General features: G+C 34.4%; 1 protein-coding gene across 2 annotated transcripts in view; it reads left to right on the plus strand.

Annotated features, from left to right (window-relative positions):
- Positions 1-4038: 4038 nt before the first annotated feature.
- Positions 4039-27321, plus strand: part of LOC100168724 (zinc finger protein 521) — a 130199-nt gene continuing 106916 nt past the window's right edge. For both annotated transcript variants that reach the window (XM_003240656.4, XM_029487184.1), the window contains exons 1-2: positions 4039-4846; positions 19017-19082. In XM_003240656.4, coding sequence (XP_003240704.1) covers positions 4807-4846; positions 19017-19082 — 106 coding nt within the window. In that variant the 5' untranslated portion in view covers positions 4039-4806. The remainder of the gene's footprint in view (positions 4847-19016; positions 19083-27321) is intronic.

The raw sequence follows: 27321 nt of genomic DNA on the forward strand, positions 1-27321 counted from the left end.
CCTATATATATATAAAATACTTAAACTAGGTATTTACATAAAGAGTAATTAAAATATATAGGTAAGAACTAAAAGTCAAGATGTAAAATGAATGGAGTACCGAATTTATAAATAATTTAGGTACATAATTTACAAATCATTTTAGGTACAACTGTCTATTTAAAATAATAAATAATACAAATTATATTATAAGTAGGTTCTTTAATTCATAAAAAAAAATTAATAAGTTAACTAAGTTGGCAAAATGTTGTATTATTTTACAATTTTTACTTATAATAATATAATTAATTGTTCTGTTTTATTTTTTTCAATGTTCCAAATGGCAATGTTATGTTGATAGTCGATATTGACTCATTGAGTTTGTTAGGTAATTTTTGATAAGTTTCTATTTAGAAAATTATCTTTCAGCTGATGTAACTGTTATAGGCAATGTAAAATAAATTAAGATTGGACTTAAAATATCATAATGTGATATACTTACTATAGTAATTTTAAATTATATACAGCGAGTGTAACAGGAAGACCTGACAGATGAAATAACTTTTGTTCTAATCAACATTTAAAAAATGTTTTATATATATAATTTATAGTCACTTGCGCTACACGTATAATAAAAAAAAAATTATTTTTATTTTTAATACTGAAAATAATAATTTTTAAATTTGTATTAAAATTTTTTTTTTTTGAAAAATTCAAAATAACCAATTTGTAAATCTCATTATAAGAACATTTTTGATGATAAAAACATTTATCTAAGTCATGAAAATTCAAATACTTACGCGACAAGGGTACGTTGAAAATAAAATAAATGATACACATACTCATTGTCAACAACCGGTATGATAATATGTATTAATTAAAAACTTCTAATAGAGATAGAAGTCATTAAAACGATTATGAATGAATGATAATAATATTACAATAATCGCTTAGGTATTCACCTATATATTTCCCATAAATGTGGTATGGTCATATTATAATTACGTTTAACGTTTATCTATGCTGAAGTTTGATAAGTAATAATAATTATGTAGTATCCGATTAGTGTTGGCGACTGGCGTGTGTGGTTATATGATTGTTGATGAATGAGTAAGTATAAAATGTATATAGGTAATAATAGATAATAATGCTTTAAGATATTTGTCACAAATCACAATAGGTACGTCATAACGTTTAGCCTTATTATTTATGTGTATCTACCTGTATAAATATGTAATAATGTTCTGACTTGTATCACGTAAAATGTTATATGCGTTCCGTTAATCGCTATATAATAAATAATATAATAGGTACCTATATTGCATTCTACGCGCAAAGTAGTTAAATATTTATGCGATGAATATATTAATATTAAATATTAAAACCGGTAGTAATCACATGATTTACGTTTTTTTTGTTGCTTTTAAACTATGTAACTGTTAACCAAAAACAGCAAAAACATACATTTATAATATAATATATATATATATATATATATAATTATTAGATATATTTAGTGATATATTTAGAATCTTTATATAGGTATTAGGTATTAATCCATTATATTATAATCAAAGGTAGGTAATATACTAATATGTACCTATATACTTCAATACTTGTAGGTATACCTATTACCTATTAATTATTATATTAGGCAATATAGGTAAAATATTAATACCTAACGTCTGTTTTTTTTTTATATTTTACCTATAATTACCAAGGACGTATGCATTTTATTTTTCGGGGAGTTAAGAGTAGGAACAGGAGGTCTGGAATATTGAGAAAAACCATTTGATGAGACTTGATCTTAAATATTAGAAATCATTCCATATTCCCATCCTATTTTATTAACATTTGGAAAATTAATATAGCAAAAATATTTTGATTCAAAATAAATTAGTCTCAAATCTTTAGTATGGTTCTTTAAAATAACATTTTTTTATATTATGTTTTTCTAAGGTGCCGTTAGTGAAATTCTGTTATTTACCATGTAACTAAATTTACGTATTGTTTTAGTTAACAGATTGTAAATATCTTAATAGGTAAATAAAAAAAAATGACGTATTAAATCTTATCAACGTAGAAAAATAGCGTTCAGTCAATGCGCCAATCTAACTTAAAATATTTGATTTTGTAGTAAGTTATAAATTCCATGCAAATCCATGTTTATGTGCAAACTAATGATTAAAAAAAAGACAACTGGAATTACCGATTTCGTAATGAACAACGCATTCATCAGGATATAACGTTAATGTGTCTGTAAATTGTAAATTATATAAAGACATTTTTTTTTGATAATTTTGTTATCATGTATCAAGTTTGAATATTATTCTCTTGAAATTAATAAAATAAGTATATAGGTGCAATGTTATGGCATAGTAGTACAGCACTCAGGTATTTGATCTCAAGTATTCTTGAAGGAAATAGCAAAAGTTTTTACTGAAAGCACTTTGACTTTGATAGGAGAGTGTAAACAATGACAATATAATAATATATAGGTGTATAATATAAACAAGGTAAACGCTTGTAATTTCGGAGAGCTGCACGTTAGCGGTTTGACTTATAATAAGAACATTGTCGACGCGCTCTAATTTATTACCGTGTACCTATATATAGTAGGCCCTTGACTCAAAGGTTTAAAACAGGGACTGGAACCTTTATGATTTTATCGGTTCGGGTTTAGGTTTGGGTTCTCAAAAAACCGAAAATTTCGGTTTCGGTTCTGGTTTCGGTTTTGAAAAATATCGAATTTCGGTTTCGGTTTCGATTAATACCGGTTTTAGCCCTTATTATTTGACTTTTTTTTTTATCAATAAAGTATTCTTTTATTGTACTATATAAAAAAATGAACATAATATTAATAACCTCTTTTTAGTGACAGGTATTTGTAATTAAGTGTAACTATTTCAGAATTTAGGTAATATTATAAAAAAATGAATTATTACAAAATAATATATTAAAATAAATAAATACGTTTTAATATTTAAAATAAATAAAAAATTATTAAAAAAACAAATAAGAATGAATTTTTAACACACTTGGGTGACCCATGTTTCAGTTTGATATAATAATTTATAACTTATATATAAAAATATAAATGTAAACAATATATACCACGCTAATGAAGACGGAAGAACAGTTAAGTAGAATTGTCGTACAGAGCATAGTATAGAGAAAAGAGTTAACGATACCCGCATTAGGTTTAGGTATTTTATATTATCAATGCAGGCATATTGGTAAGGTAACAATTATAATTTATAATTTATATGACAACTTATAGCATCATTTTCAGAAATTCTACATCAGCTGTTGCAAATTGCGATTCAATAATAATATTGATATCGATTACATGGAAATTAGAATTTGGATTTTTGGTATTTCTTTTATGACAATTCTGTTGTATACATAATAATATTCTTATTTCTTAGCATTAATAAGCTTTTATAGGTCTACAATTCTATAATTATTTATTATTACCTACTAATAACTAGTTATTACTAATTTACACCATAGATAAAATATCTATTGGATTTTGGAACCGAAAAAAACCGAAAAAACCTCTACATCAAAATATAGGTTTTGGTTAAGGCTTCAGTTCCTAAAAAAATGTATTTAAGGGTTCCGGTCCGGTTCCGGTTCCCAATATTCAAAGGGTTCCGGTTCCAAAACCGGTTCTTTTCGGTACGGTTCCAGTTCCTGGTTTAAAACAATAACAATCATAAGAAAACATCGATAGTAAAACGCCAGTGGTGGTGACGATAGTAAATATACGATATAAAAACACTAATAATAAAAATATTATAATATTATATACATTAATATATTAAATTGTATTAATTATTTTACTGTCCATATAGGTATAAAATATCGCGTACACGTGTACGACGCGTATTTATACATAATGTAAGGTATACGTATATGCATACACAGCACAGCAGGCGCGCACACGATGCGTAGGTATATAATATAAGGGTTGCGCGCGCCGGCCTGTCTGCTCATGGCCGAGCGTCGGCGGCGTCGGCGACGAACGTTTCGCCGGCGGCGGAAGTCACTGGCCCGACGTTGTCCGGACCGGAAGTGTTCTCTAATACGCCACACGCGCTCAACACGCACGTACGACTGCGGCGCGTAAATACAACACACATGATGTACATTATGCATATATATGCATATTCGTAAGTGGCCTAGTCGCGTACACACCGCGGAATTTCGTACTGGGAATCGAGAATCGCACGAGGTATAGTCGTCGCGTACGAAAAAAATTTAATTCAATATATATTTTTGACCACGGCGGCGAAAGTGCGGGAATATTAAAAATTTAATAATATATCATAATATCTATACTCTATACGTCGTATATTATATGATACTATTCACCCAGTGCGTAAGTGTCTAAGAGATTAATATAATATTATACACACGTGACGGGCGCTATTTTCACCCCACGAGAGTGGTGACCGTTTCCGTAAACGCACGTGCGGCGGTGGCGGCGGAAACGTCTGGCGCTGCAGCTCCTCCGATCGTCGGACTCGTACTCGTATATTAGCCCACTCGTAGTGGTCTCGCCGCTACCGTCGGTCGGTCGGGAGGATCGCGTGATCGCGTTTACATCGGCGGGCGCGGCGAGGGACTTGTGTGCGAAAACGAAAAACAAATGACTATAAATAATAAAGGAGCAGAAAGACGATAGATATAAAGAGCGAGAGAGACAGAGATTGTGTGTTTGTGTGTGTGTGTGTGTGTGTGTGTGAGAGAGAGAGTGAGAGAGAGATAAAAAGGCGCGAACTCCACGCGACCGCCCGCGAATCGTGCGGTATCGCACGCATCATGTCTAGGAGGAAACAGGCTACACCTCGTTCGCTCAGACGTAAGTACACCGATATTATACACCAGCTACCTCCATATACCCATAAAATACGTTGTGTTCAATTACCGCGTGGTGCGAAATCGTAGCGTTATTAGAACATGCACTGCACGGTTTTTATGGTTACGAGTTTGGAACATGCGATAGATGTATGTATATACGGTAACACCGCTTCCGAAATACCCGTGTATATACGCGCTATGCATATAGTGCATGGGATGCAATGGAGTGCGTGGGATAAAAATCCACTTCTGTTTTTCAAAAGCACTGGAGGGTATGACATTTTTTCCTCAACGAGCGGCAGTGGTTCTTATATTTATACTTCACACACACACGCGTATATATTATATTTATACAGGGAAACTCAGCAAAACACGTTTATTATACCGTCGGCACACTTGTGAAAAACTTCCAAACTTTCTAGACACTATGTATATTATAATAATGCACGGTGGAGAGATGAGTACAACAGCATGCTTCATCACATATGTCATCCCAGCAGGGTACCTGCCTACGATTTTATTATTTGTTCGAATTTGTACTATATATTTTTTTTATTATCAATTATTATCAATATAATGATAGGTATACATTGTAAATTATAATAATATTTAAAACAGAGCGTGTGTGGTATGGACGTGCGTAAAATATGATAATTGGAAACATAATATAATATTATTATATATTATATTATTATAGTAGGTATGCCACAATGCCACTGCGTGTTCACCGACCGCGACATTGCACTGATTAGCACTGACTTTATAACAATATATTCTACCTATGTATAACTATACACGTGTGTGCACCAATATCCGCGTTTTTGTTATGGCAGGTAGTAGATTTTTATTGCATTAAATACCTTTACGGAAACTCTCTACCGTTACGGGAGGACGTCTCGCCAGCTATTAGATATATATATAGATAAAATATTACACGTACTTACATAAGACAACTGTTGCCGCCTTTCCGTCTATTATTTCTATGATAATAACCGGTTGAATGTTGACACGATGACGTGTAAACAGTAAACTGTAAATCTAAGTAAAATGTAAATTTTTATTTTCATGAACAAACAATGGAGAGAGTAAATTCAAAATCATCTATTGGCAATACAAATGATTGCGGATTTCATATCGACGTTTCTATATGTGGTATTGTGGTACTACCTACTCACTACCGAACAATCGATAATAATTCTTAAGTGTATTTAATTTTGTACCTAATAACTGAGTAAGAATCTAAAAGTGTGAATTTATTGAATAGTGAACAACTAAAAAAACGATGTAGGCTATTATAGGCTATATTGGGTTGTGTTACTATAACATGAAATTTGAGAAATATGATTAAATATTTTACATAATATATTGATTGGCCATTCTCAGTTCTCATTAGCCATGTAATTATTAAGCGTAATCCGAAATTTAAATTTAAGTTATCGGCTGGTCCAAGGCGCTGAGTCTGAAGCAAACTTGATTTTTTGAAGAATACAAATCCGATCAAGTTGATCAAGTTTTAAAACATTTCTTCCGTAGTCATGTATATTTACATGGTTTTGGTGTAACTAATTTTTATGATGTTGAATTATCATAAAATTATATTTTATATTCAGTTGGAATAATGAGTAGTAACTTTTAACCTGATTTTTTATATGAATTATTGTAGTGTCGGTTATAATAACTTATTCTACTAAGCTTATAATTGTACAATGTACATACATATATATTCTGTATGTTGTATAGGTAATTTAAACTCTATATTATACTTAATAATATAATGTTTTTGATCATGTCTATTTTTCATAAATACATATAATTAAATATATTAGGTACCTATTTGAGATTATTTAATATTTATTAGGCAATAATACAGACATACACTATGATATTGTAGTCACCAAAAATATTATGTTTTACATAATATAATCCTAACTTCTACAATTCTACCTCCTAACTATATTAATATTATCCAAATATTTCAAACGAGGTTTTAGATTAAAAGTCATGTGTCAACTACAATATTTTATAGTTGAATGAAATAATAATATAATGCATGCGTTCACATCCAGACAGACTGTCGTGTGAAAATAGACAAATTTCCATTGCATTATTACAGTAATACAAATTTGTTGACGTGTTTGAATTTAGACTTTTGTATAAAAAGTCGTAACTAAGATGGAAAGGACCGAACGACAAAGCATGCGAGTAGGTATTTGTTAAATTGTGATTAGAAAATTTTTTATATTTGCATATAATAAAGTAAAATGTAACGTAAATAAAAAAAAATGTCTTTACCTATTTAATACATTTTATAAGTTATTTAAGTTGGATAATAAAATGAGGCTTAGGGCATTTATCCTTCAAATCCCCTACCCCTGTAAGAAATCTCCGCTCATACTTATCCTATAGATACAACTGCGATACCTATCACGCGGCACGCACTAATAAATTACGGTCTAGGGCTCTAGGTGCAGTACCAAAGCAGTTAACACGCATTAATATCAATACTAGTCATAGCCAGGATTTTGTAATGGTGAGAAGGTCAATGCAACAGATAATACTATAGGTGGGTATAACATTTATCGTTAAGAAATTTGTATTTTTGTATTTTTATAAAATTAACCAATTAACGACCCTCTGCACCACCCAGTGGAATATGCCCATGATACCATGGCCCTAATCATTATATAGGCTCCGGAAACGAAAACGGAAAATTATTTTTTTTAAGAACTAATGGGGAAAAAAAGTTAAGTTAAAATGGCTTATTTTAATTATGAGTAGGAATAGTGAGTAAAATGAAAGACGTAATTACGTATTAATTACTTAAGTAGGCTATAATTGTCTTGGGGGCTACACAATATATTTAATTTGGAACTGGCACCATCGTCCACCCCCAGGGTCAGACTGACCAGGATGGTTGGTGACCGATCCCCACCTGGGCCTGGAAATAATTTGGTCTGCTGAATACATTTGAGCCGATAACTTAAAAATATTTTATTATTAGCCCAAGATTGGGCAGAATATTCTGTTTCCCTGGCCAATTTTTATTCAAAGTCCACCCCTGTCCATTGCTGTCCACTCCCTAGAATCACAGTGCTACACCGCTGAAGATCGTTGAATCTTTTTACAGATATATTTTCAACAGCATAACGCGAAATCTGGATTTGTCATCACTGGTGTGCGCATTTAAGATTATTAAGGAGCGCTCGGAAAACTTTGCAATGTGAAATATTATATTACAATAACCATTCCAAACTCCAACCACATATTATGGATGCAAGTATATATCCATTATATGATAATATGATATGATATTATATTATTATATTGTTTGACATTCTTTCAGCACTGTCTTCTTTCATTGTGGACTTGTGGTGTTTATACCGTCTAACTAATATTTAGTTCATTATTATTCTAAATATTTATCGAATGGTTTTGATTAGCGTAAATTCGTACTAAATAATTTAAAAATTACTTAGCCATCAGTGGTGGATTCTATGCTTAATTTTTTTTTTTTTTTTTGGGGGGGGGGTTGGGGGAAAAGTACAAAACAATTTACTACATCAATACTACAAATATCTAGGCTAAAACATTGGAAAACTACGGTAATGCGTTGCGGTAGGGTGTGGTGGGGTAGGGTAGGATTGTGGGTGGGTAAATGCCCCTTTGCTCCCCCTGGATCCCCCATTTTTAGCTATCAGTGCGTCTAACGCGGAATAAAAGTGGCTGTTATACTGTCTTATTTTTTTTTTTTTGATATTTACCAACAATATACGTGCCTTATACTTTATAGGAGAGGTGGCCAATATTATTTTGATACATTTCTACTGAGAATATATATTTTTCCTTTGAGGAGCCATAAAAATATGAACAACTATTGTAGGTATAGACTGCAGTGATAACTAGGGTTTTATGGGTGGTTACTATAAGTTTATGATACTAAATTCTATCAAAGGTTCATCTTGAAATCGTGTGCGATCGACCATTTGGTCGCCTCTGCTCTATATAGTATGTTAATATATACTATGATAATATAATGCATGTGCGAATAGGGTTTTTATCTTGCGCGAAACATTATTACTGTGCATACATCTATATATGTATTCATATACACATACAAATGTAATATATTATATAAAAAAAAATCGATTCGAGATCATAATTACTTTGGGATGTCCGTCAGCGAGTTGTGCGCGGGTGGCGGCGGCTATAGGAACATCGGTCAAAATGAATTCCCATTGTAACGCAATGGGAAATTCAACGGGCACGGTCAGGTCTCTGGGGACGCAGCGTTGCCGGCTCGGTTTTCCCGCCGGTATACGCTTCTCGCGAGTATGCCTTCAGCTCCACCGCCGCCCGCACCCTTTACATGCCCGCACGGGAGGGACGGTAGTCGTCGTTTTTCCCTGACGAGGCGCCACCGCCCTCCCCCTCCTCAGTGCCGGCACGTACCTCGACTAGAGACGGCTAACACGGACGCGTGGCAGTGGAGGTAACAAACTTTTCCGTTCCGATTCGCGTGTATAGTACCATTTGTATAGTAGTAGTAGTAGAAATAGTATAGTATAGTTAGTACAAGTATTATACAGATATAGGTACGTATATATACTGTATATAATAATAATAATATATAGTAACAGTCGTATAGCAGTCGCAGTAGACAGTATTAGGGCGCATAGTATAGTATACGAACCGTGGTTGTCGTCGTCGTCGTCGTAGCCGGTCTCTCGGGGGTACACTACATACCGATGGACGGGCGCAGCGTCGGCGTCGACGACGATGCCGGTTTGTGCGTGTGCGACCGTTGGAGGCGCGTATATATATATGAGTGTATGTATGTGTGTGTGTGTGCATGTTGCAAGAACGGAGGAAGACGGAGTTATATCGGTCGGGTGTGGGTAGGAGTGGGCGGTGGCTGCTCTCAGCGGCACAACTGCAGCGGGGGGACCAGCTGCTGTCTCTCGAGCGTCTCGGCGGCGGTCGTCCCCCGGGGGATGTACGTCGTATATATATAATATGTACGTGCATGCGTATAATAATATATATTTTATATATATATATATATGATGATAGCGCGCCTGTGTGTGTGTATGTGTGTGAACACGTATAAATTATATTATGTATATATCCGTGAGTGTGAGTGCGGGCTCGTCCGCTGCGGGTCTTTTGGTCGGGTTAGGAGGGGGTGGTTTAAAGGAGGGGTGGGTGGTCTGGAAACCCGGTCAGGTGCGGTCGCGTTCGCGTCTCATCGGGCGCCGTAACCTTTTCGACCGCGAACCTATATCACGACGGAACGAATGGTTCAGTGGAGGCTATATGTAATAATATGTACATGTACATGTCATATAGGTATTCACGTCGTTTGCACTGGTGCAGAGTTTTCATAATAGTATATAATATTGATAAACGGAAAATAGAAGGCGAACGACTTGACCGGCACCACTGCGGCGTTGAGCTCAATGCGTGCCGATTCACATTATATCGTTATTATTATTATGTTTTGACAATGTGACTACGTAACCATACGCAAGGTGATAATACCCATTATATGTCTGCTGCAACTTTTCACGGGAGGACGGTGTTGGGTGCTGCAGATGTCGCGCTCCGGCGACCGGTGGTGGTGCGGGAGTCGTGACGAGACGAGACCGCCAGCGAACAGCACGTTCGCTCGTTCGGCGTCCGTAACTTAAAAATGTTATCTTGTTATCATATCATCGCGAGAAGATTAGTTGTTTGTGTTACGGAAATTACCTCCCGGCCATGTTATGACGTTCAATCCTACCCCCCACGACCACGGGGAAACATACATCTACGTGTATATCATAATAAACGTCATATAGGTAAAGCATAAAACATATTGTGTGTTTCATTGTTATGATATCTAGAAATTTTGATTTTTACCCAGTTCTGACTACGTTGATGCGATTTTAACAATGATCCATTTCAAAAAATGACAACAAAAATAAAAACGCGACTTTTGTTCAGTCCGTGATGCATATTTGTTTGTGGGCAATTCCCAATAGATTACCTGTGGATAAAGTTTACGTCCATTAAAATTAACCGTAGTAATGACGTAATTTAAAATGTATTTTGCTGTTAAATTCATACAGAAATATCAGTTATCTGCTACATTATAAATTATAATTATATACTAATATACCGTTACACGAACACGATTTAATAGTTAGTTTAAAGTGTATACCCATAATCTATTATACAATATACAATAAAGTGTATCCATAATATGAAAAACAATTAACGATGTTGTGTAAAATCCTAAAAACTGGAATAATTTATTTTAAATTCACGAATAGCAGTATTTCGAAAGATGTATTAGAATAGGAATTTAAATTGTAGAATTAAAAATCCCTAAAAACCATGATTATGTATAGTACATTAATATGTACTATATTCACATAGTATATTATGTAATATATCTAAAATTTAAAATGTATAGTAATTTGTATACTGAATGCAGCGGTATTTGATTGTTTGAACTCTCTAACCGTTCGTGTATTTTATTATATGCTAATAATAATATCATAACTATATATTAATAGATTTTCAATGGAAATTAATAATATGTTTTTTAAATATTTATATGCAAGACATTTTCCATCAGATACGTTAGTTTAGAAATGGGGTATCAACTATTTATTTATTTTTATCTATATAGGCTCAAGATATAGATAAAATGAGCCTATAGATAAAAAAAACGATTAAAAATATTACCATATAAAAGAAAAATGAATCCTCAAAAATTATTTTTCTAAAATAGTAAAATATTAAAATTACCTACAGTACCTCCTATACCTATCTATTTCGGTTAAACGACAACAGCCGTCGTTAAAGTATTATTACCCACAAAAAGGCAGTTTGGTCCAACCAAATAATATATTACATTAAATATGTAATTAAGATTATACATTTTGTACCAAGTGTTTCTAAAATTTCTGAATTATTTTAATTTTTATCATTTCAGGTCTACGAAAAACCACCATTTCCCATTTCCGTTAATGTTATGGTTTCCACGTTTCATTAGTTATGTGGATTGCATAACACATAAAATAAATGAAGAAACAAAAAAAAATGTGATTTATTCGTTTAAATAAATTACATTCAGTTTTTAATTTCACAAAATCGATAAGTAATGAATAGGTGCGAACAAATAATTCGAATTGTATCTGCATATAAATAATCAAAAGCGTTTCCAAGAATGTTATTTTTAGAATTGTAATCCTTTTTGATATAAAGTCCTGTGCTTCAAGTTAATATATTATATACATTAATAAGGAATATCTGAAAGGTTGGTGAGGAGAAGTCACGCGGAAAACAGAAATACTATCCAAATTGTAGCGCGTGAATAGTTTCAAAGGGGTGAGCGAAAATTCAAACATATTTTTCAATGTCAATTGACGATTTCAAATATTGCATTTTAATTAAAATAATAATATTATACTATTCAGTATTCGCATTTCGCATTCAAAAGGAATTTAGGCGGAGAACTTCACGAATTTGTACAAATATCACAGATGTCAATCTATTTGAATAAAACGGTATTGTATAAATACCTACGTCCTAAATGTGTTGAGAGCTTTATGAATCGGTTTATAAGTTATATCTATTAGGTATTTATTATATTATATATTACTAAATATACACGAAATATATTTTTACACGGTGTTCTACATAAATCAAATATTAAGTCATGCAGGGTATTGATTTTTCGGAATCGTCACAAACAGTTCTTCTTGCAGCAGTCTTTAAACTGTTGAACGTTTGACGAAATTTCGCCGTTGTTCTAGAGCCGAACCTGTAACCGAACGTCATTCCACTGCTAAAATATATTATAGTGCTGTTGCAAGCACAATTACGTTTTACGATGGTAATAATAATAATGAATAAATGATAATATAATAACGACGGGCTCACCACCTGCACCCCCTCCCCGGGGATGGATTTGTCAACGCTCGTGTCGCGGGTTGACGACGTGTATGGGGGTTGCAACGTACCTACTAATGTGCAGCAGCATAGTGTACAGCTACTGACGCCACTGTCATCGCGCACGACGAACACACTGTAAAATAATAATATTATACATACCGTCATCATGTTTGGTATATTATGTACCATTACTATACAACACTACTTAGGCATTATATGGCTGCCCCTGTCCGGTTTGCTGCACGAACTCGTGTTGTCGGATTAATTGGCGTTACTGTCGGAGATACCCACTGGTTCGGGCGCGGCCGATCGGACGAGCCCGATACTGTACTTTGACGCGGGCTGCGACACGTTAACTCACCCACTGCTCCTCTCGTCAACCCCATCATCACCCGCACGCCCACCCACCCTGCACCCCGGCCCGGAGAAAATAATCGTACGGTTTTCCGCCGCCCGCGGATAATAAAATGCGATTTGTCCGCGCATATAGTGATAAACTACGAGACGCCGGCGGGTCCTGCGAGTCCTGCGGGCTATATTGCACAGTGACACGCGATCATCGCGCCACCCCTACACTGCACGGCTATATTATCCCCATGCATTACGCGATATTATTCGTTATTATATGTTATACGACGTATTATATTATAGTCACAGTCGCAGTATGAAGTGACACGTGTGCACATATCGCACTATATTATACTAGGTTTATATAAAGCAGTGGTTGCGTGTATTTATATATATATATAAATACATATATAATAGGTGCATATAGATACACCCTGTATAGCGTAAATAGTGTCTGGTGAAAACTACGTAGTCACTCACTCGCATTCACTCACATATTATAGTCATCGGTCGTGTTGTGCGGTAGTCGTGTGATTTGTCGGAGGAGGTTACTTTGGAAAAATGCAACTGTTCGTACATTCAATAGGTATATAAGGTACCCGTACCACCTTAGGAAACTAAATTTATGTCTGTTTATGCATATCATACACTATTAATTGGCCATTAATACTCATAATATTATACACTATTATTGCACATCGAAATCAGCAATAAACGAGCGCTATAGCCTCGCTTTATGCACCTGAATTCTGATGCCCCCCTCAAAATTAAATCTTGGATCCACCACTACTCACATAGGCAACACGTTCCACCGAATCTGTGTCAAATATGACTATCATTTTCCATTGCATTGTAGTCTTTAACTTCGAATTTCAAACCATCGATTGCACTCCAATTTCGTTTGCTCCGCTCGTATAGTAATCATCGTCTTCGTACTTTTCGGGCGCCACGATTCTTTCTCTTTGGCTGCATTGATATACGCCTACTCGGACATTATGAGCTTTACGTCCGGCGCCGCACCTTTCGTCGTCGTTCACTCCATTTTGTATCACGCTCTGGCCCTCAAACGATTTTGCTCCTTGCGTTTAAGCTTTGGCATATTTGGTCTGGTCACTGTTTGTAAATCGGGACGATCATAATGCTATTCTGCAGCCGACATGTTTCAGATGTAATCCGGGTTACAATAATATATTGTTATACAAAAATTTTGGAAACAGTGCTCACACGTCTTAACATAGATTTGTATGTAAACAGTGATTTGTGTTTAGTTTTCAATAAAATCATATGTGACCCAGTGATCTCTCGGAAAACGATTACACATATTTCCTACCACGGACGTTACGAAATAATATAATACATCCACTATAGAATCCATGCAGATGAAATATACATTTTAAATACCTATGGTTTTTTTATTATTACATTTATTACACACACGGAAACTTCACTAATAAATCAGCACCACACTGATAGATCAGTAAAATATTTTTTATTTTTAGTATCGGTTACCACGTGTCGTCTATACTAGGGTGGTACTTGCCTTTTGAATCACTTATAATTATTAAATTATCAATGATTTTAGTAATTTATTTTAAGACAATGTATTTAATAATAGATTAAAAAATAAATAGGTTTTTAAAAAATGGGAAATTTCAAAGAATGTAGGGTGGGGGGACACACTTGATTTATTTTCAAACGTCTCAAGTGGATTAGTGACATCTCTTCTTACCCAATGTCAAGTCTAAAATCCCAAGCGTCGGATAACGTTGGTTTATCAGATTTCAAAAAATATAAAACTTATAAATACATCAGCAATACCCGCGCATTCACAATATAATATATTTTGTTGGCCATTGTTGATTCGTACATAAAACATCCGTCTTGTATATATTTCGTCATAATATTCGACACCGAAATTTCGACGAATCGCGGAGGACGGCTTGACACGGTATTTTATTACGGCCCGCGCGTGTCTACGGTCTAATACGAAATAATATTTTCAATTACGGTTGCGTGAGTAATAATTATGGTAATGTACAAGTTTATGAAGTGCTCGCTGTGGGGAGGGTTAGGCGTGGGAGGGTATAGGGATTGTCGCGATAGCCAGTCGCACGTACCCTACTCACGTATAACGCCGACTGCCGGTTCGGATATTACGGTGGCGGCCGCTGTGACTTTCTAAGAATATCCGTTATTTGGTTTAAATGCGTTTCGGTCGCACCGTGACTTCGAATTTATGCGGGGGTTATAGCGGGGAGCACGCGCGTTTCAAAAACCATTTGATCTCGAACCGTAATAATAATAAAACGCAGTATACTAGATAATAATATTATATTATTAAGTTCCGTCGCATACGAAAAATCGTTTTTCTCGCTATCCGTTTTCTATGCAATATTAAAAATCTATATTTTTTAGTTCATATCAAACAAATGTGTTTGAAAATCCTAATTAGTTATTACTTATTAAACTTCATCAATAACCTTTGAATCTATAATATTTATTATTTAACAATGCATATATATGTTGACAATGACGTAATGGTGAGGGGGAAATGACATCCCCCCCCACTGGATATGCCAACAGTATAAATCATGAAATCTTTTAAAATAAAGGAATAATGAATTTAACATACTAGGTACATTTATGAGATAAAAAATATTTCCCCCCTCAAATTATTGTATAAAGTACCTATGAGTATGTCAGCAGTTGTCAGTTGCAGTCGTCGCCCCGTTTTTAAGATAATAATGTATCGCATACGTAAAACATCTAACCGATACAAATTCACCAATGCACCGCGTCTCCACGCCAGAAAATGTATATTGTGTCCACTATAGTTGAGTTTAGTATACAAAATATGCTTCTATTATATACGCATATTACATAATATTATAGCAATGGACGCGTCACAGGTTTTCGAATCGGTTTACCATCATTCATTAATTATCGTATACTGAATTGTAGGCGTCGCAGTACTTACACATTATTGCGGTACGTACACAGATGATCTCACACGTGAAATGTGCCAACTGTACGCACTACTCGTATATAATATAATATATACAATAATAATATAATATTGTGGCGTTTGGTATAATTACTCTTGGAAACGCATTTGTGCATTACCTATATGAGTATGGGTACGTATTATGCGATGCAAAATGCATTTCGCGCGGACATAAATCTCATGACAGACCGGAAAATATTTTATTCAATTGTGACGATGACGACGGTGGGATGATACGTGGAATTCGAATTATCCACCGGCTTAATGCACTCGTATATACCCAGGGTGGTGTTGTAGCCTGTAGGATATATTAGCGTTATAATATTGTGTATATATAGCTGGCGCACGACAATAATACGGACGACAAGTTTTTCGCACACAACGAATTCGTTGCTGGCGCTAGCATTATGTGTTGCGTTTATTATCATGGCACCTGCAGCCATTAGGATAAAATATTCGACAAGTAAATTATCGTTTTGATGGGATACATCGCATTGCACTTATGCACACGCGCAATAGTCGCGATCGAAATCCCATCGCAGTTATTCCCCTTTGGATTAAAATAATACCATTTTACCCCCCGAGGTACACGAGCCATCGTATTATTACTATTGTTATGTAATATAAAATTCACCTCCGACAAAATAACGCATTGTCGCCATACTACCTACTTATAATATTGATTGATTTGGAAATTTGAAATGTTCGTCTTCACATAATAGGCTAAGTTACAGCCTATATTGGCGTATTATAATGTTAAGGGTTTGAACTTGTATTGTAAGAAATTATAAGTAAATAAATAGGACATAGGTATTATATTTTATAATATTTTATAATATTTGATAATAATTTGATTTCATTTTATGGTTGTTGAATCAATTGCTGAGGTAGTGGTGATATATTAAATCGCGTAGGTAGTAAGTCGGGTAGGTGGTAGGTCGTGGGTACCCCGTCAACTGTTTGGTCAACCAGTATACCTGTATACAGCCTTTTTAGATTCACTTTGCTATTTAATTGGTTTTTAAAACCCACTCTTCAATACTTTAAATTATATCATCGTAATCGTTAGATATAATATGCATAATCGCTACCATTGTTATATTTTTCTCATCATAATGAATAATATTATGACATAGTGCAAGTAGGTACTTGTTTAATCTATAAACACACAATTCAGTAAATTTTTGTTGGTAAAATTCGATTCGACTTGTGTATAGAATATAGATATTGGTGATTTCACTCACTCACTCACTGTTACAGTGACCTAATTAATACACAATAAATATATTGTATAAAAATGAGGTCATTGCGACAGTGAATTTATAGTGTAGCTAATAATGCCATACTTAACGAGAATAGGGAAAAATAATATCAATTAAATAAGTAATGTGTAACATTATTGTTTATTATTATGCGACCAATGCAGTAAATAAATTAAAATTTTATACTTCATTCATGTTTTAGTGACCGTTCAATGGTGCGTTATTTTTCGAATATATTCGAACGAAAAACACCGTAAATAATGTATATTTTGACCTTTAAGCGGTCATAAAATCACTTCTATCATAGCATTTTGAAGACACCGTAAAGATACCACTATTTAGAAAATGTTAAGTTGACATTTCATTGAATCGTATTATGTATTATACCTATAATATAATCATTCTTTCTTGATTTTAAGTGCAAAGTTTGAATAAGAATACTTAAAAATATTTTAGTTGTAATTACAAACAATTAGGGGCATAAAACATGTAGAAGTTGCCGGAAATCAAAAATGTGTAGTTTTTAACATTCGTAATTAAAACTTAATACATACTTTATGCTTGACATTTTAGCTTCTATTTATAATGCTCACATAATATAGCGAATGAATATATTTATAAGTTATGAATTATTAAAAATAAATATATATATTTAATTGATTAAGACGTGTACGACATGTATCCTGAAAAATTCACTGTTTTAATAATAAATTTAAAAAAAAAACATCAAATTCCGTAGCTATAAATATCAATGAAATTATGGTATATCCATACTTAACAATCAGTAATATAACCTATAATATTATAAGTGCACATGTCACTATTTGTATAAATTATGAAGCGATATAATACTTAATAATCCATATGGATATTTAAAAATATGGATAATAATAATAAAAAAAAAGATTTACAATCAACACGTAGGCACGTTATATGTACGGTATTTTATATTAATAATAGAATACGAATACTTGTTATATAATATTTTAATGACAGTAATAAAAGATAAGAATATGCCTGATATAATAATCTATCGTAAAAACAGCTTATCAACTGTATCAGTTATGGTTAAAATTATTAGTTCATTCATATTTAATTTAAAATGATTAATCATCATTCTGAAACAAATATTTAATGAAAATAATTTTAATAACTTTATTTTTCTGTTTTCTTTTTATAAAAATATCAGTATCTAGCTCAATTAGCATATCTATCTACTGTGGATGTTGGTGTTTAGTGTTGACTGATTAATATACTATAAATTACGATACCCACTGTTGTTCACATTTTTTTGTGAACAATATTATTCACTTCAATAAAACTATGAATAAAACTAAAGATTTCAAATATTTTAATAAGGTTTTTGGAATTGATTAGGTGTGAATTTATTTAAATGTATGTTTGGTGGACACGTAATACAGTCTTGTATTAGATGTGACTATTTTCTGATGTTTTTCTTTTACATAACATATTGGCATATCTTATAGCCTTGTCGAGTTGAAATGAACGACAAGTCTGTAGGATGGTGAAATAATATTTTCGTACTAATAACAGACGTAACATATATTATATTTTCATATATTTCAAATTTCATTTGTATATATTATGTTTTATAGATGGAAATCTTGACGCGGAAGACGTATTCGATGACGAAGACCTTATGCCACCGTTATCTCCTACAGGTGAGTGAAAATGAAACAAACATAAAATAAGAAATTTAACAGAAATCATAAAAAATCGATTTTTTCACCCTCCTTTTAGCTGCTTATGTATTATATAAATATATGCACACACACACACACACACACACACACACACACACGTCGTTTTCTCTTCTATTTTTGTTGGTAGGTCATAGGTATATGCACGCATATTGTATGTATACATATAGGTTTTCGTCCCAGCAGCACATATATGTGAATAAAATCCCAAGGATTTTCGAGTCGCTCCCGCAGGTGCTAGGGGGATTTTTGGTGTCCCTGGGGGCCAGCTGTAACGAAGAAACGAGGTGCAGGAAAACCCCTTTTGCAATTTCCACTACTGCAGACCACGTCCGCCGTGAGCCCGGCACGACGACGCGAGGTTGCGTTTCAACTAAATTGGCCGCTTTTCACGCGGTATTTCCACGGTTCATATACGTGTTTCATTATGCCAATGGGAACGGTTTGTTTTCTCCGTCCTTCCACATTCCTCCCATCAATGCCTAACCATCCAACCTACTCACCATGCACGAAGTTCCAGACTAGCTCTTTCTCCGGCACTTCACCTCTCTTATTATATTTTGCAGCCTGTCCGTCTGGTCCTCTTTCAACTGTACATGCTCACACTTTTTCACTAGTTCTCCATCTCTTATTTATTTTTCACGTACTCCGTCACTCTCATCATCAATTTTTACGATTATTTTTAGTTTTACTGGTATATGCTATAAAGATTGACTAAAAGTAAAAAAAAAAACATTATATACAATAAAATTCCATTTAAACGATTTCTGTAATATTTTTTCTATCGTTTATTACGAAAGAGATAAATATGTGTATTTATACCAAGACCTGGTGTAATATTATCTCTGAATGATGTATATGTATAATATATACAAGTTTATATATATAATGAGTGACCGAGGTAGAGCGGAAACTAGAGAGAGAGAGAAAGAAAGAGTGATAAAGTGAGTATCAGTGAGAGGGAGTGAGAGGAAGTGATAGTGATGAAGGGAAATAGAAAGAGAAAGAGAGAAGAGAGAGAGAGAGAGAGAGAGAGAGAGAGAGGGAGAGGACAGCCAGAGAGAGATGCCATTTCAATTACAGCGCGAAGAGATAAGAAGAAAAAGAGGGAAAAAAACCATCGGGACGGCGTCGCGGGGTAGAGAAACTTACCTTTTATGCGAGGGGGTTATGGTTCTCGAGGGGTTTGCCGACTAATCAGAGTTTTTCTTGTGCGCGTTTTCTCTTTTTCCCGGGTACCCTTACGGCACATGCAGCAGCAGCGTAAAACGACTTGGCGGCGGGCAAGTCAATATTAGGTATGCGCCTTGTGGTATCCCCCGGGGGCATCGTGCCCCGCTTTCGGCGCCTGATTAATTGCATCCCACAGACTCGAAAAACAAGTTTTATGCCCTCTTCACCCCTTTCATCATGAAATCTATTACGGTTTTAAATATATTTGTGTGGTTGTTATAAACGTTTTTCTTAGTCTTTCGACGATGAATAGTGTTTTATATGTTTGACTTTGGATCCCTGGTTTATTTAGATTTTCAATCTAAAAATTATATAAGCAAAGCAATTAAATACGTTGACATATTTTTCCGATTTAAATTTTTAATGATTATTATGCGAATAAAACATAAAACCTTTGCCTTCCCATATCCTTAGATTTATAATATTTTCAAAAAGTCATAAATATAAATATTATATGGTAGACAATACAATAGTAGACAGTGCTACAGTGGTGTATATACAGCGTTCTATTAAAAAAGTCAGTATTCAGAAAAATAAATAATATACGTGTTTTAGTATTTTAAAAACACAATAACTAAACTACTATAATGTAGTAGGTACCTACCTATGCATTTTAAAATGTACATACATTATTATGCTATATTTGTTTTATAATACAATGATTAAATATTCTGCTAAAAGTAATTACCCAATATTTTTTATACGTATGTATAATTAATAATAATATCGTGTAGATGTGAATGGCGCGGTACATGAAACTTTTGTATTTTTAAAAATAACTAAAGTTAAAATAATTTTTAACGTGCACAGTAGAAGCAGATTGTACAACCTTTAATAGTAAAACATTGTGGTGAACTTAAATTTAATTTTGGCTATACAAAGATGATCCACATGTAATTTAAAGAAAAGTGAGAGGATTGTGGAGGGGGGAGTTGAGTGAGGTGGCTACGCTTATTCCACAACAGCAATTTTTCATACCTGAACGCGTTGAAGCCTATAGCTGTCACTTATGTCGCGTCAGCTGTTTTCTGATAAACGATTTTTGTTTTATCATATTTATTCATAAATGAATCTTGCACATTTTTATAAATCAAAATGTTATAAGTATTATTAGAGGTCTGCATGGTAATTCAACAACCATTTGGCAATATAGTTAATCAAATATCAATAATATTTGCATGTCTAAATAATATTAATATTTTTAAAACTATGTATCCGTGTTTTTTCCAATAAATTATTATATTATATTATTTTATACTATAAATAAAATCTACATTTTTAAAAAAAATGGTGTCAGACAAATAATACTTTTGTTTCAACATTTGCTTATAAGTTATAACCGTTTAGTTTAATAAAACATTTTCACCAACCTACAAATACACGATAGGTTATCGTATTTGCATAATAATGGATTATCTCATAATTACGAACTATTAATAGTAGCTATTTTTTTTGTGTAGTTGTACCTAAATAATAACATATAAATACAATTTTTTTACTTTTCGAATAGAGTACATATTATTTAAATATATCAAATGAGTGTGAAGACGTAATTTTTGAATAATGTAACAATTTTAAAATATTGTATCGGTATTTTGAATCTGGTCATAAATAGTAACTTAACAACTTGATTTACATTAATATAGAGTTTTAAATTGTTTTTAAAGTTGATTAATATTAAATTACCTAAATGAATAAATAAGTATAAATGTATTACATATTATTGAGTATATATTGATGTTAGTAAATCATTTTAAATTACGAACGTTTGATGAAATTAGGTAAATTTTAAAATTTTAATATTTTTATTGAATTTGGTAGTATTATTTCAAAATACATTTTATTAAATTTATGTATTTAAAATTCATATTTATTGTATGTTTATCGTAAGTTAAGTATATTATTATATATGATTCGCCGGGCTGACATGAGTACACGTTTCTGAAGGTCAATAGTGAATTATTAGAATATAATTTTGACCAGTTTTCTAATAACTGTTAGTTGTATTTATTTTACTATTTTAACATATTATATATCTTAACAGTAATAAACTAAATGCTTTTATTATAACTTTTACAAAATATTACATTTAAATAATATTTTAATAATAATTCAATAATAGTAACGCGGCGCTTTGATTAGGCAATTTAGGTACACTACTTTCATGAGTTTAATATCCCGGTATTTTATAAAAATGGTTTGTAGTACATCAAAGTATGATAAACACTCGTAAGTGAATGAGGATTAGTAAGGGGAAATTAGTTTATGCGTATAAACTATATATCATAATGTAGTTTATAACAACTAAATGTAATTATAGGTAACCTATGAAATATATAGTATGTACTTTAATAGGGTTTTTATTTATAACGGAAAAATTGCAGTATAATATTATCAAATACTTTTTAATAAAACCATTTTATTAGAACGAATCAAGTACCTGGCAGTTTACTGTAATACACATTATCATTAAATAGCATTCATGTTATAGATAGCAATAGCCAGAACTATACCAGAACTATACCAGAATTATACCTGCTTCGCACCACTTTTGGTCGGGCTTCTAGTAACTACATTAATAATTACAATAATGTAAAACAATTAATTAAATATTGCGAGAAGCTGGATAAGGACTACATAAAAACTATTTAAGATCAATACCATACAATATAAGAAATGGACGTTAATATAGGTCACGCATAAATGACTGATGGTACAGGATAAATGATGTCATAAGAAAGTTTCGAAGCAAATACAGATGAAACTATTTAATAGAGTGTCTGAGTGTTATATATTCAAATGAGAAGGTAAGGTTAATGTTGTTTCTAAAAGAAGAGTAAATATGAAAGCTACCGATGGATGATATCATACATTATGGTGGTGTGACAAAATGATACAAATCTAAAAATGATGGGCAAATATAATACTTAATATATTCAGATTAAAATTATGAATATGCAAATTTAATTTCAACTATAATTAAGTCTTATACTTTATAGATACTTATCAATTTGTTATGTAAGCATAGCTTAATATTGAAGTAGATATTCCAAAAAAAAAAAACGATTTATCATCACAGTTCACGACCTTTATAGATGGGAAGCATCTATAAAGAAATCTAAGTATAAATTTAGTATAAATTGAATACCTATCAATTTTAGACGATTTTAAAGTTGTTCATCAGTGAAATTCCTATTTACAGATTGGCTGGTAGCTTAAATACAGATAATATATGCATGATGAATTTATGAAACTCCTATAATCTATATTGATGATAACGTTTTGTTATAGAATCGTTGCAATTCATAAAATAGTTGGACATAATTCAATATTTTTTCTTCGTGAATAAACGCAATAACAAATCAGCACTCCGAATTCCACCAGATGTGCATTACGTTCGTCGGAAATTATACAATTATAATATTACCAACTAGGCACCCTTATTGAGTTTCTGTAGCGTGCTATAAATATAAATGTATAATATAATTAACTGTAATGTATACGTAAGAATACACAAAACTATTCAAGTTACGACGACGACGTGACAACAATATAGATATATATTTTGTGTATATTATCTATTTTACCTCGGACGATATATTAAATATACATATTTTATTTCAAAGTCACAAAAAAGGAAACGAAAATCTCAGATACACACCCACACACGCGCGCGCTCTCGAAACGTATAATATATATACGTATACCATGGCGCAGGTATAACAATATATATATATACTATGGTATGCTCGGTTTTCAATTAGTCGATGTCGGGGAATCAACTCGTTTCGCATGCACTCGACGTTGTTATGATAAACCCCTCGTCGGGCGGTGGTGGCGTCTGGAAAAAAATAAAAGCACCGAGCTTCCGCTGGCGGCAGATATCCTCTCGAGTGACGTAGACGGTTGTGACGACGGTGGAGAGGCGAGTCAGACCAGTCGCGGTGTGTGGTGGGGTGAGGGTGCGGGTGCGCGACGGCGTCGGGGGACGAGTGTTCGGGTGGGGGCGGGCTGGGCTCGAGTTCGACCGGTGCGAATTCAGAGTTCCGGCGGCGTCGGTGGTGGATGTCGGTCGCGGCGGGAAAATGGTAGGGGGTGGGTAGATAAGCCGAGAGGCCGCCGGCCACCTGGGATTGCCGGCAACTCCATCAGAGTGGCTTAGCGAGGCGCAGCAATTTCCCCAGAGTAACGCTCGCGCTTTCACTCCCCTCTTCATCATCTCCACCACCACTACCACCACTGCCATCACTAAACCCCGCTCACCCAACTCACACACACACACACACACACACACACACACACACGCACGCACGCACGCACATACGCATTCACTCGTACACTTACGCACGCGCGCGAGCACCTACGCAAAACCCGCTGCTTGTCACTCTCTCTCCCACCATGGCCCGCAACCCCTGAAACCACTAGGAGAATTGATGAGTCCTATACGCACACATGCACACTGTACCGTCTGTAAACCGGGTTTCACCCTGCATCCACCGGTGCTTTTGTCGACAAGGGTCAGACGCGTGCTCCATGCATGTATGGCGCTATCGAGACGTCTCTTGCGCTACGAATATATACGTACCTCATAAACATAACATGTGCCTGCCTATTTGCAGTTGGTATACTGACCTGCAGGTAACTTATGGGATACGATACTGTTATGAATTACGATATAATCGGTCTGGAAGATTTTGCGAGAAAAGTATTCTCCTTTGGTTTTCAGACGGTTAAAGACCTATGTATAGGATAACTATACATAATAGGTACATATCTTGTGGTCTTCCCGAAACCGTAATGGTGCTCCACATTTTCTTTAGAATATAACCATATAACATTAACGCACGTTTATCGGTATGCATAATATAATAATAATGTATACCTACGTATATTTCGAACGAGTGTGCGCCATAATATTATATACATGTATGAGACCGCAGTGCGTCGGGCGGTAAAGTCGGATTGCGGTGAATGGCAGGGTGCAGGGTGGTCGTCGAACGGCCTCCGGGGTGCCGTTCGCGTATAGAGGTAACCTTCGGAAAACGGTAGCTCGCTGACATATTAGTCTACGGGGGATACGCGTGTGCAACCCCATGGCAGGGTGTGGGGAGGAAAGCGCACATCATACTGTCGCCTCCCAGAGGTACCTGCGCTTACCTCTCTATACCCTTCTCACCACCCCGTCGTCTTCCTTATAGTCTTTCTCCCGCTCGCGCACAGCATATAAATATATATATATGTATAGGTATATATATACGTTCAGCTATACATGTATGCATATAGATATATATATATATAGCACGTTATTGTTGTTATCTCGCGTGCACATGGCTTTTGTTTACCGGCTGAACGCCCGAAGGCGTCGAACGTCTCCTGGGACGTACCGGCAAGTTTGCATTTTAAAACTACTCCCGGGAGCACTTCTTTCCCGCCGCGCGGTGCTGTACGAGTTGTTATATACGCGTCTTGTGCGGGCCAGTGTGTGTGTTGTGTGTATGTATGAGTGTATGTGTGTGTGTGTGTGTGTGTGTGTGTGCGCGCGTGCGCACGCGTATATTTATACGATAAATGTACTTTATTTATATGTATAGGTACATATACCTATACAGACGCAGTCGTAAAATCGTCGTCGGCAACGGCACGGTTTCGACTTTCGTCGTGTTAGCAAAAATCGACGACACGAACAGCTGTGTTTTTTAGGGTTGAACGGCGGAGGAGGCGGCGAGTATATAACGATTTAAAAGAGTTCTTAAAGATACCTTTGAAAGATGCGGCCTGACGGTGACCCGTGGACGAGGATCAAATGTCACGGTGAAGACGGAAAGTCTGAAATCACATTTTGGTATCGTACTTTTACCAAGCTGGTTAGTGGTTAGCGACTGTTAGTTTCGTAGAGATTTGAAACTAAATATGTATAGAGCTCTATATATGTGCAGCAGTGAACTAAACGTACTTTATACGACAATATAATTAATGAGTATTTGAGTATATTATAACGCAAGAGGCGCGTACGTCGATGGCTGACCGACGATATTATATATTTATGATATCAATATCGTACTGAGTGATCGTCCTTCAATACGCACCCTCCGACCAACTTCGGCCTATATTATACTCGTCGACCAGCTTCGCTTCTAAACTTCAAAACATGCACAACTATTTGAATACCTAATGAAAATTAATTATTCAATTCATAAAATATTTAAATAAGTTAGCTCTATAAGATAATCGCCCATCTCGGATATTAAAGCAAAATTTAATAGATGAAAAATAAATTATAATGAACGCGTCCTTCGAACATAGTAATAATTATTAGTAAACTGTATAAAAAAAAATTTAAACGGTGACACCGCACACATACTCGCAATTATTCACTGTAGCTCAAAACTATAAACATCCCCGTACTAATATATTTGGTTAGGGGAAATACGACGGGGAATTGATTAATGATTTGGTCATTTTTTCGACCGTTATTTACATTACGGGTGTACGCGCGTTGCACCTATATGACTGGAAACGAAATACTTAGGTATATGTGTATAATATATTATAGTAAGTACAAGTATTAAAAGATATTTTATTTTACAAATAACGCAGTTAGCGCGAGGCCTACCACACCGGAATTAGTGCATTGTGCACCCGCCGATATTACTGCGGTTATAAATTATAATATTATGCTTCCTATTTACGGTTTACAGCGAATTACTAACTCACGAGTACGTCGACGTCGGTCGGTGACAGGTGGGCTGCGTACTTAGGGCGCGCGTATACGTCATGGCCGCCGACAGTTTGTACGCGTCGTATATATAAGCACCCACATCGTAGCCCAAAGGGTCCGACCCGGCAAGATTTGATTGATAATATATTATATATTTTTCACATCGATCATTACGTGTTTTATCACCCTGAAGTGCGAGTGTGCTGCGAGCATACAGACGCGTGTTGCAGTGAGTGCCATTCACGTATA

This window comes from Acyrthosiphon pisum, chromosome A1 (genome assembly GCF_005508785.2).
Source record: "Acyrthosiphon pisum isolate AL4f chromosome A1, pea_aphid_22Mar2018_4r6ur, whole genome shotgun sequence".
Classification (NCBI taxonomy): domain Eukaryota; kingdom Metazoa; phylum Arthropoda; class Insecta; order Hemiptera; family Aphididae; genus Acyrthosiphon; species Acyrthosiphon pisum.